Here is a 13,021-nt window from a genome sequence, read left to right as displayed (position 1 = left end):
TTCACTAAATGATATATCAACCTTCAATTCAACAATATTCCAAACCCTCCTCCTTATGGCTTTACCATAGTTGAAAATTTGATTTTAATTTTTACAACTATTGTTTATTTTATTTTTTTTTTATTTTTTTTATTGGGGGTAACATCATTTCCTTTGCTACGAGTATTATAATTATCATTGTAAATTTTCCTTCTATCAATGAATTTTCATTAAAAGTATTAAAGTTAATTTTTTTAAAACAAAGCAAAAATAGTTTGATTAGGTGTTAGCATTTTCAAGACCTATGATTTGATTTACCAACCTAACCACAAGGATAAAAAAAATGAGCTCTACTATTAAAAAAAATTATTCTTTAAAAAAATGTAAATTACAAAAACCACGGTGGTAGTAACGATTGTGCATCTAAACTTTCAATTATTAAAATTAAACATTATGAATATGACGATTATGAATTTTCATATTTATTGGTATCAAGATTGTAGGAGATGAAAATGAATACTCGTCATCCCAATTATACTCATATATATATGGATATTGTTGATCAACCCATACAATATTTTTTATTTTAAAAAGACTCTAAGCAACTTAATTAGATAAAAAAGAGAATTACTAACAATGTCCTGGCTTCATATATTCGTAGAGGGTTAAAAAAAAAAAAAAAAAATAGAAACCATAATGGAATTTGACAAAGCAAAATAATAGAGAATCGAAATGGAGTTTTTTTTAGGGAATCGAAAAGGGTAATTATAATTAGTAGCATTTTTAAGAATAATAACCAGATGTATAACAACATTTAAAAAAAATGCAAATATAGATAAGTCTATCAATGATAGACTATTTAAATTTGTCCATATTTGTAAATTTTTTTACATTATATTATATCTACTAATACTTTTGGTTTAATGTCTATATTTATAACTCTCTCAATCGAGAAAATAGGGAAATTGGAAAAAGAAAAAGAAAAAAATAACATTGAATTTGGACATATAAAGTGTCCAAAAAGCCCTAAAATGAAACAGCTATCGATACTTTGACGACTTGGATGGAACCCAGCAGCGGCAACACCTATACTTCCACCGGACGAATCAGCAACTTCAGATGGTGAGGAAGACACTGTCAATGGCTTCCAAGACGCTGCCTTCCGCTTCTTCCCCTGTTTCAATCTCCTCCCAACCTAAGCTCTCCTCTCTATTTACTCACTCTCCCACAATTCCATCATCAATTCCCCAAATTTCCCCTTCAAATCATCCTAAATCCCCGCCCCAACACCTTCCATCACCGCAAAACTTCAATACACGGATTTCCTCTCAACACCGCCTTCCGACCTTCCTACTGAATTGCCGGACAGGTAAGATTACTGCAACTGAAGTATTACATTTCTTTCACCTCATGTTGCGTTCAAATCCTACCCCTCCCATGTCTTCATTCCATCTGTTACTTGGTGGACTTACTCGGATTAAGCATTACTCTCAAGTATTTTCTCTGTATACTAAAATGCGTCTGGCTGGACTTTTTCCTACTTTGTTCACACTGAATATTTTGATTAATTGCCTTTGTAATGTGAATTGGGTTAGTGAAGGTTTTGCGGCCATGGCAGGGATTTTAAGGAGGGGTTATATTCCTGATAATATCACATATTCCACCTTGATTAAGGGCTTGTGTATGGAGGATAGGATTAGTGAAGCGACACGGTTATTTATAAGAATGCAAAAAGTTAGGTTGTCGGCCTAATGTGGTTACTTATGGGACTTTAATCAAGGGACTCTGTCGAACAGGGAATATTAACATTGCACTTAAGTTACATCAAGAAATGCTCAATAAGACTGGTCAATATGGGATTGATTATAAGCCTGACGTTATTTCCTATAATATCATCATAGATGGGCTTTGTAGGGATAGACGGGAAGACGAGGCAAGAGAACTTTTTGAGGAAATGAAGGCTTGGGGAATGATTAGAAATTTACAAGTCATATAGGTCCTAACAAGTCTGCTAGTAAGTGTTGTTCTATTATTACCGTCGACGCTTTTGGATAGGAAACCTTGGAAGCAAGTCTAGAAATTCTTGATATTTTTCGTCTTTGCAAAGCATGTCTACGACTATGGTGCAAATGCTGGCATCAGGCAACAAATCCATTTGAACCATCTTATGAAGAAGTTCAACCACCTCATCTGATTTATTACTCTTACAGAAACCATGCAGAAGCGTATTACAAGTAATTATGTCGGGAGTACAACCATTTTCTTCCATATGTTGAAACAAAATGTTTGCTTTATCTACTTGTCCTTTTTTACAAAACCCATGAATCATAATGTTATAAGTCACAATATTTGGTTGGAGTCCTTCCTGGGATAGTTTTTCGAAAAGCTCCCAAGCGGTTTCAAGTTTTCCTGCTTTACATAGGCCATCAATTAGACAATTAGGAGGTGTTTGATAAATGGGTATGAGTTATTAAGTTGGGTGGGTATTTTTTTGTTAAGCCCATAAAGAAAATCTATGGGTTATTAAAACCCCTTTTTTACCCATTCAAAACTCTCGTTTATCCCCTCAAAACTATGACCCTTTATATTAATATGATTGTTTTCAAAACTTATTAGGGAAATAAGATTGTTTTGAAACTTATTAGAGAAATATTGTTGTTTTGGGAGATCGAGGCTAGAAGTCGAGGGTTGAGGATTCGATTAATGTAGAGGTCGAACGTTGAGAACATGACAAACAAAGAAAAACTTGGAAATAATATGTATATTAGGGTTGTCGAAGGTTAAAGTTTCAACATACATTGGTCGAACATTAATCGAACGTTGAGAACTAAACTTGGAAACAATATGTATAAAGGGTTGTCGAAGGTTGAAGTTTCGACATACATAATCGAAACTTCAACCCTTGACGAGTGAAATCTCGCTAATTTTGTGATGAGGATCTCGCTCTAGAAGAAAATCTCGCTAATTTTGTGATGAGGATCTCGCTCTAGAAGAGAATTTCGCTAGAAATGTGAGCTGAATCTCGCTGGTAAGGTGAGCATCGCTAGGAAAGAAATGCTTGATCTCGCTCATGAGGAGTTTCGACATACATAAGTCGAAACTTCAACCCTCGACAAGTGACATCTCGCTAATTTTGTGATGAGGATCTCGCTCTAGAAGGAAATCTCGCTAATTTTGTTATGAGGATCTCACTCTAGAAACACAAAAATTCAACCGAACATGTGGCCGTTTCCAAAAAAAATTCACAAAATATATGTTCTTTTCGATACTTATAATATCCGTGTCATAATACAAACACAAAAATTACATGTCATGACGTATGCAAAAGTTATCATTCTTTTCGACATGACAGTCCATTGTCCATTTGTTGTTATCCAAAAGAACTATAAACAAAATATAGGGGTGTAGTCAGTCTACATGTTTCTTTCTAATAGATGAAGGCAGTACCTCTTCCGTGCGTGTTCTGGTACTGCAAGAAAGCAATCTGTCTTTTGAATGTCTGTGACAAGGAGGTCAATAAAGGTGACCTGATCATCCTCATCCAGGCCATCAATGCTGTATATGGCATTTACTACTTCCTTTCGACGCCCGAACTCTAGCTCATACTTCTCCTTTTGCCACGATGCAAGTCTACCCATGTGTGTGCTCTGCATTTCAACAGTCGATCTCATGATGTCGATCATTTCAGCTTGGAATGATGGCCTCTTCCTCTTACTGCCTCGAGATGACTCGGCAAGTACACTCGCTCTACCTGTAGATTGCTCTGCTGGCTCTTCATCTATTTCATCTTGATTTAATGGTGATTCTGCCTGGCAAACCTCAGGTGTGTGACAGTTCTGTGATCCAAGTCAAATCTCATCTTTAAACTCTCTGAATGCATTCGTCACCATCACGTATGAGTCCTCACTTAATTGCCCTACTGCTCTATCTTTCCCAAATACGGTGGAGAGGTCATCGTAATGTAGGAATGACTTGTTCCACATCCCCTTCGCATTGAGATGACTCTGCATTGATACACATACACACTTAATATTTATATTGTAACACGTACCCATACAATTTTTTTTTCTAGAATCTTACCCGAACCCAAAGATCGAAAATCTCCTTCTCGACCTGGACACATTTGAATTCCTCATTCCAGCCGAACCCCGACTGACTTAACATCTCTGATACTGCGTTGTATTGTTTCTTTAGACTCCTCACCTTGCACTCAATGGTGTTCTGATTCAGTGCGCACCCGGGCACTTTCTCATGCAGAATTCGCTCCAAGTATTGTAGATATCCTAGTCGAAACGTCCCATTGTCGGACCTCCAACCGGTCTCCACCAAATACAATAGAGCTTCCACCAACTTAGTGTCCTCCACCTTCGACCATACGTGTTTAGACCTCTTACCACTACCTGCCATTATGCTGCATGCATACGTTTGTTGAATGAAAAGATGCTATAAATTAAACACATGCACAAACAAAGGATAAACTGCTGAAATTATATGTTCCAATTTAACTTGTTCACATAGAGTCTTGGCACAAAACATTTTCACGACATACTTGGAAAGGGTGGGGTGGGGGGGGGGGCGGGTTGAGGGGGGGGGGGGGGGGGGGGGGGGGGGGGGGGGGGGGGGGGGGGGGGGGGGGGGGGGGGGGGGGGGGGGGGGGGGGGGGGGATGTTCCATAATTAAATTTCATTCAGTAGTAAAAGAAAAGTAAGCAATGAACATTGAATAATCAGGCTTTTTGCCATTGAGTAAACATTTCGACCGCTAAGTCATCCCTGAACTTGGTCCATTCCTCCGATGATTCAACAAATTCAATATGATCCCCAAAGACCAACTGATGCAAGAATTTCTCCTCATCGGGCACATCAAGCATTGCGATTCCCATCTCCCTTGTGATCAAATTGTGTATAATGCAACATGCAATTATTGTTCGACATTGGACTTGTATTGGGTAGAATGATTTTCCCCTAAAAATATCCCACTGCCCCTTTAGCAACCCAAACACTCGCTCGATAACGTTCCTTGCTGAAGAATGTTTCATGTTGAAATGTAGTTGTCGGTGCGTTTCCTGCTCCACGCCAATCGGAGAGATGATGATCATTCCCTCTATATGGCGCCAAGAATCCTTCCAGCCTTGAATATCCAGCATCACATAGGTAATTAGTATCCTGTACACGTTTCGAAATGTCATGCACATGTGTTGTGGCATGTACACATGTTTAAATAACGTATACAGTTATTATAATACCCTTTGGAACCTTCAATCCGTACGGTCGCAAAACCGCATCCCTAAGAACCCTTGAATTGGCTGCAGACCCTTCCCACCCTGGCAAAATGAAGACGAACTCCCCATTTTGATCACACACCGCAAGAACGTTTGTGGCAATCTCTCCCTTTCTCGTCCTATATCGAGGTTAATCGACGACACTAACATTCACTTTAATATATGTGCCATCTAGCGCACTTAGACAATTCTGTTTCTCTCAAGTGATCAGAATGAATTAAAAAAAAAAAAAGAATCTATCGTTGCATGCATATTTATGACGTATTCATATAAAAAACTGAGTACTTTTTGTACTTGAAACCACTTCCATCTTCCATCGGTGCATGTATTTGTGATCGGTTCTGGTTTTCTTAACAAAACAGTGTGAAGTTGTAAGACTGCCCTAAGAACTACGTTGAAATATCTCGAAACTGTCTCACCAAACCTTGAAAAGTTTCTACGTACCACTCGATTCTTGACATCGTGTGCAAGAATGTGTAGGAATATCACAACCATCTCTTCGACGTCCATACATCTTGTTGGTTCCAAACAACCAGTCGACCGTAGCATATTACATAGAATCGCAAAGATACGTCTATCCATTTGGGTGCTTTCATGACATACCAAGTCACTCTCATAAATTGGGCGAAAAAAGGTCATCTACCTAATACAGTGCCTAGCATATGTCGGTTGTCTCTCTATCCTTCGGTAGTAGTTCAATAACGTGGTTAGTGTTATGAACAACTTTATTTGAGAGTGCGAAATAATTCTCATGATCGAAAAGTGGTCTTCAACAGTATCCATCTTTATAGGGAATTGAACGTATTATTAGATAAAAGAGGTCTTCGATAACGTGGCAGCCACATTGGTAGTAAAGTCAAGTAAATACAAATAGTAAAGTCAAGTAAATACAAATACTAAAAAAACAATGAGGATCTCGCTCATGAAGATCCTCATGAGCGAGATCCTCTTTATTTTTCACCCATTGAAATAAACGTATTATTAGATAAAAAAAAATTACATAACAGTACTATTTCACCCATAATTCATCAAAAATTTGAGAAGTATCAGATTAAAAAATATAAAGTCACCAACCATTAATTAAAAAATTTGTGAATTAGTATTCCAAAAAAATGTGACCAACAATTAACAAATAACATATTTCCATAAAAAAAATAAAGAAAAAGAGTCCTAAAAAAAGGATACTCTGAACCTCAAAATAACAAACCTCATCAAACTAATTAGGAATGATTTGTGCAATTAGTTTGGACTCTATAAGAAACACAAAATAATGATAGTTAGATTAGAAATAAAATAAAATAAATTAAACTGAGTAACCAACAAAAAAAATAAATTGAACTAAAGAGTAACCAACAAAAACATACCTCTTTTAAGGTTTAACACCCATAGTGGAGAAAGACAGTAGAAAAAAGTATGAGTGGGAAGTCATTTATAAATAGAAGAGGGAGAAAGAAGTGGTTGTTGGACAGAGTTGGGTGCATTGGAGAAAGAAGTAGTTGTTGGAGAGAGTTGGGTGCATTTATTATTAAATAGTGAAATTAATCTAACCTCATTAATTAAAGAGTGAAATTAATTTAAATGTTAGTTGAAAGTAAGTAGCAGTCACGTTGGTAGTAAAGTCAAGTAAATACAAATAGTGAAGTCAAGTAAATAGAAATACTAAAAAAAACAATGAGGATCTCGCTCATGAGGATCTTCATGAGCGATATCCTCCTCATGAGCGAGATCTTCATGAGCGAGATCAAGCATTTCTTTCCTAGCGATGCTCACCTTACCAGCAAGATTTAGCCTACATTTCTAGCGAGATTCCCTTCTAGAACGAGATCCTCATCACAAAATTAGCGAGATTTCCTTCTAGAGCGAGATCCTCATCACAAAATTAGCGAGATGTCACTTGTCGAGGGTTGAAGTTTCGACTTATGTATGTCGAAACTCCTCATGAGCGAGATCAAGCATTTCTTTCCTAGCGATGCTCACCTTACCAGCGAGATTCAGCTCACATTTCTAGCGAAATTCTCTTCTAGAGCGAGATCCTCATCACAAAATTAGCGAGATTTCCTTCTAGAGCGAGATCCTCATCACAAAATTAGCGAGATTTCACTTGTCAAGGATTGAAGTTTCGATTATGTATGTCGAAACTTCAACCTTCGATAACCCTTTATACATATTGTTTCCAAGTTTTTTTTGTTTGTCGAGTTCTCAATGTTCGATTAATGTTCGACTTATGTATGTCGAAACTTCAACCTTCGACAACCCTAATATATATATTGTTTCCAAGTTTTTCTTTGTTTGTCGAGTTCTCAACATTCGACCTCTACATTAATCGAATCCTCAACCCTCGACTTCTAGCCTCGATCTCCCAAAACAACAATATTTCTCTAATAAGTTTCAAAACAACCTTATTTCCCTAATAAGTTTTGAAAACAACCATATTAATATAAAAGGTCCTAGTTTTGAGGGGATAAACAAGAGTTTTGAGTAGGTAAAAAAAGGGTTTTAATAATCCATAGGTTTTCTTTATGAGCTTAACAAACAAATACCCACCCAACTCAATAACTCATACCCATTTATCAAACACCTCCTAACTGTCTAATTGATGGCCTATGTAAAGTAGGAAAACTTGAAACTGCTTGGGAGCTTTTTGAAAAACTATCCCAAGAAGGACTTCAACCAAATGTTGTGACTTATAACATTATGATCCATGGGTTTTGTAAAAAAGGATAAGTAGATAAAGCAAACATTTTGTTTCAACATATGAAAGAAAATGGTTGTACTCCCGACATAATTACTTGTAATACGCTTCTGCATGGTTTCTGTAAGAGTAATAAATCAGATGAGGAGGTTGAACTTCTTCATAGGATGGTTCAGAGGGATTTGTTGCTAGATGCCAGCATTTGTACCATAGTCGTAGACATGCTTTGCAAAGGCGAAAAATATCGAGAATTTCTAAACTTGCTTCCAAGGTTTCCTATCCAAAAGCATCGACGTTAATAATAGAACAACACTTACTAGCAGATTTGTTAGGACCTATATGACTTGTAAATTTCTAATCAGTTACATGAACGAACGACACATCGTTCATGGACTCGATAGGTTTCCACCTCTTTTCCTCTCTATTCCATTTTCAATTCTTGTAGATTGCTTGCCTTTATAGATCCTTTCACTTTAATTTTTTGATATGCAATATTGGAATTTTAGGAGGATCATATATGTTAAGCAAATTAACCAACATGAAACAAATAAGTATGTCCTCTTAGTCATTGGATTAATTTTATATTCAATCTTCATGCTTGCAAGGACTAAAATATTGATATCGATATCGCGATTTCAATTTTATGGATATATCGACGGATATATCAATAAAATACTGATACCAATGAATATTTTTGTATGTCACCAAATTTATAAAATTTATTTAGATTAATAATTAAGTTGTTTTTACTCCAAAGTAAGTTATGATATTGTTATTAGTAATCATATTCATATTTGACTAAATACATGAGATTTTTTATGTTGTACAAGCATTTATAAAAGATGTTGGAGATATTCATGGACATCATATCGAACCCTTCGATTTACGGATATATTGATGGATATATCGATATATCCATGGATATTTCCATCCGTGCTTGATTGTTGATGTAACAATTACTCAATTTGGCATTATTCCATCCAAATTCAAGTGTAAGAAAGCAAGATAGTGCAGAAGATTATTGAAGTGATGAGAACCATAGGTTGGCAATGGGGTCGGGGTGAGGCGAGGGAGGGTCCCCCGTCCTCAGCTCCGTGGGGGGAATTCACTCCCATCCTCGTTGGGCGGGGATTCCCCATTGGGTAAGAGGGATCCCCATAGGAACCCATTCTCCAAATACCCGTAGGGATTCCCCTATTCAGATTCCCTTGTTAACATTTTTTTAACCAAGTCACTTTATTTAAAATTGCACTAGTCTACGAAAAATAAACAAAATTTAATAGACTAATTTACGAAATAACACAATTTAGAAGCTCACAATGTATTAAATAAGTTTACAACTTATATTAAATAAAGTTCGAATAAAAGTTGGAAGTCAATTAAAGTCGTCTTATACAATTACAAATACAACAACCACAATCATAAATTGCTCGTCTTTCTCTTTTGACTGATGACTTCACTTCAAATTTTCCTCCTTTTTCAACATTGTCCCATCATAGTTGTGAGTATTATTTATATATTTAAAATATAATTAACAAATAATGTCACAAAAAAATAACTAAACAAGTTTTAAAATTGGTTATAAAAAAATAATGTTAATCTTTGAGCATGTCTCAGTCATCACTTCATCTTCATCAGAGTCATCTGCATCTTCCAAAATAGTTGTTAAATGTAACCATTTCTTTTCTTGTGCTAGTACCTTATATTATCATATACTTATAATATATAAAAAAATATATTTATTAATATATTAAATGTTAAAAATAGGTAAAACAACATAAACAAACTAACATACCTATCAAAACTTAAGTTGCATTTCAATTTTGAGTGCACATCAAAACCTCTACTATCTTCGGATGAAATTTGTTGCGATATGGGCTTACAACCCTACCACAGATAAAGCAGACTCATGCAACACTAGATAAAGGAATGACCAATATGTCTCTAGCAATTTCTTGTAAAATGGGATACTTAACCTCGTTTAATTTCCACTAACTCAAAATATCAAAATCAGATGATCGGGGTAAGACAGATTCATCCAAAAATGCATCAAACTGTTACTTCTAATTCATCCAAATATGTATCAAACTGTTGCTTCTGATTCATCCTATTGGAATTTGATACAAATAAGTCATAATCATTAAAATTATCAAATTATGTAATCTTTGATGTTTCATCTAAATTTTTAGAGCAAGAATCATCACCTTCACTTTCATGCTTCAGCTGATATTCTTTTTCCAAATCTGAACAAAATTTTTTATTCTTTCCACCTCAAGAAAAAAAAAAACATCTCCATAAATTCTAGAGAAGTAAAACGCAATTAACTCCAATTTGTAACGAGGATTTAAAACTATAGCTATGGCCATTAGCCCATGAATTTTCTTCCAATACTTATCAAACTTTGAAATCATATTTGCAATCATGTCTCTTTTCTCTTGAAAGCTAGAATTCGTCCACTCAGAAATAGTCAATTTCAGTTTACAAATTTTTGGAAAAAAAAAATAGTGGTAGGATATTTGGATCCATAAAATATTTCAGTCACGTGATGAAATATTTTCAGTTTCTCATATATCTCTTTAGCTAATACTCAATCTTGATCCAAAGGCAAACACTTGTACTTTGGTTCACGTTGTTTTAATCGATAAAAACAACCTTGTACTTCAATGCAGTGACTAACATAAAATATATAGAATTCCCTCTAGTACAACAATCAAAACTCAACATCCTACCATCATAAACATTTAACCGACGAGTAGTTTCCTCAAACTTCTCTTTTTTTGGGTAATGCACCCAAAAACCCACACTACTACAAACTCTTTCAATCCCATCTCCTTTCATTGCCAACCCATCCTTCACAATTAAATTCAGAACATGAGCACAATGGCATATGAAAGAAACTTTCTCTCATCCTTCACAATTAAGTTTCCAGGCAGACTATCAATAAGCATATTGACCATGGAGTCATTTGTACTACAATTATCTACAGTTTCAGATGACAGTTTTCAATCAATATTCCAATCTAACAGACATTCCATTATTTCTTCATGAAGCATCTTAGAAGTGTGTGGAGGAGAGATATATATAAACCTGATTATTTTGTTCTGCAAAACCCAACTATCATCAACAAAATGTGCCGTGAAAGCTATGTAACCTTTTGTTTGGAGGTTGGAAGTCTACATGTCCGTTGTAAGGACAATTTTTCCATTGATCTCATTCAACAATGTCATAGTTTTCAACTTCTTAATCTCGCAAATTCTCAAGATCTCCTTCTTTATTGTGTTTCTTGATACCATCTTAAATAATGGTTGGATAACATTACAAAATGCCCTAAAACCTTCATGCTCAACTATTGAGAGAGTATATTCATGTTTGATTTCATCCTAGCTAATGCTTTTTTTGCAGCTTCCTGATCGAAGTTATATAAACTCAATGTATTGTTCTTCTCTCTGTTAAGATTCAATAGGAATTGTCATATGCCTTTTTGTATTTTTTTGGGTAATGCACCCAAAAACCTACACTACTACGAACTCTTTCAATCCCATCTCCTTTCACTGCCAACCCATCCTTCACAATTAAATTCAGAATATGAGCACAATACTGCATATGAAAGAAACTCTCTCTCATCCTTCACAATTAAGTTTCCAGGCAAACTATCAACAACATATTAACTATGGAGTCATTTATACTACAATTATCTATAGTTACAGATGACAGTTTTCTATCAATATTTCAATCTAACAGACATTCCATTATTTCTTCATAAAGCATCTTAGAAGTGTGTGGAGGAGGGACATATATAAACTTGATTATTTTGTCGCAAAATCCAACTATCATCAAGAAAATGTGTAGTGACAGCCATATAACCTTTTGTTTGGAGGTTGGAAGTCCATATGTCCGTTATAAGGACAATTTTTCCATTGATCTCATTCAACAATGTCATAGTTTTCAACTTCTTAATCTCGCAAATTTTCAAGATCTCCTTCTTTATTGTGTTTCTTGATACCATCTTAAATAATGGTTGTATAACATTACAAAATGCCCTAAAACCTTCATACTCAACTATTGAGAGAATATATTCATGTTTGATTATCATCCTAACTAATGCTTTTTTTGCAACTTCTTGATCGAAGTTATATAAACCTAATGTATTGTTCTTCTCTCTATTAAGATTCAATAGGAATTGTCATATGTCTTTTTGTCTTTTATTGGGGCATATCTTGATAAGGTCATGTAAATGTTTGGTTCCTTTTTTACTTCCACCCCTAATTTTTGTTTTCAATAATTACAAACATCCTTGTCTACTCCATTTATTTTTTGCTTCTTAAAATGGTTCCAAACAACCGATGTCAATCTCCTTTTTAAAGATCCCGTCTTATTGTCTTCCTCACCAAGAATAACATAATCATGAACATTCAAATTATCGCCATTTGAGAAGCATGGAGTTAAATTTGAAGGAACTCGTTTTACAGAGATCCTTGAGTGGAAGTGGATCGTCCAAATTCCATTTTTATTGAAAACAGAAGACATGCATTGAAAATAAATTACAGCATGCTTTTTACAAGGAAAAAGGGTTCAAGAGATATCACCTTTGAAGAACCTTTCTTCGGGTAAATCCCTCAAATGATCACGAGCCTCAAACTCAACAAAAAACTTGAAGACCTTTTTCAAGAACTTCACGAACCAAACGGAGACACTGCCACAGTGTGCCTTTGGTATTCTCAGGGTGAGAACCCAAGAGTGTTGGGCTCTAATTATTTTGGTTAGGAGGGTTTGTTTGAGTTTTGAGGAGGAAGATGAAGATTGAAAAAGATACAACGTTTCTATAATCTCAATTGTATATCAAATCTTCTCTATCGTGTAGAAGCCTTTTGTCAGGGAAAAGAAGAAAACTAATTTTTCTTTTTATTCTTTTTGCCACAAAACCAATAACCACCCACTAAGGTTGTTAGAGAGAAAATAAGAATTTATTACTCAAAATAATAAAATAATATAAATAATTATGATAACTAACTTATCATATTATATTTATATTAAACTATATGTTATATCAAATATAACACATAACCTAT

At 35.1% G+C, this 13,021-nt stretch overlaps 1 protein-coding gene and 1 pseudogene across 1 annotated transcript; one reads left to right on the top strand and one right to left on the bottom strand.

Annotated features, from left to right (window-relative positions):
- The first annotated feature begins 930 nt into the window (after positions 1-930).
- On the top strand, positions 931-2,885 carry LOC120085185 (annotated as a pseudogene).
- A 507-nt stretch (positions 2,886-3,392) lies between these two features.
- On the bottom strand, positions 3,393-4,386 carry LOC120084641. Its single transcript, XM_039040452.1, has 3 exons — positions 4,060-4,386; positions 3,900-3,983; positions 3,393-3,815 (listed from the first exon to the last, which is right to left on the bottom strand). The coding sequence occupies exons 1-3, from the start codon at positions 4,384-4,386 to the stop codon at positions 3,393-3,395; spliced, it is 834 nt and encodes a 277-aa protein (XP_038896380.1).
- Between the last annotated feature and the right edge of the window lie 8,635 nt (positions 4,387-13,021).

Source organism: Benincasa hispida, chromosome 9 (assembly GCF_009727055.1).
Source record: "Benincasa hispida cultivar B227 chromosome 9, ASM972705v1, whole genome shotgun sequence".
Lineage (NCBI taxonomy): Eukaryota > Viridiplantae > Streptophyta > Magnoliopsida > Cucurbitales > Cucurbitaceae > Benincasa > Benincasa hispida.
The sequence above is the reverse complement of the archived record's forward strand: the minus strand, read 5'-3'. Positions and strand labels throughout refer to the sequence as shown.

What these genes read in the sequence shown, in the direction of transcription:
- LOC120084641 (XM_039040452.1), bottom strand. Translation starts at nt 4,386, where the DNA reads ATGGCAGGTAGTGGTAAGAGGTCTAAACACGTATGGTCGAAGGTGGAG. An exon ending in TTTTCGATCTTTGGGTTCGG is followed by an intron (nt 3,984 to 4,059) that starts GTAAGATTCTAG and finishes GTATCAATGCAG; the next exon opens with AGTCATCTCAATGCGAAGGG. An exon ending in TATTTGGGAAAGATAGAGCA is followed by an intron (nt 3,816 to 3,899) that starts GTAGGGCAATTA and finishes CTTGGATCACAG; the next exon opens with AACTGTCACACACCTGAGGT.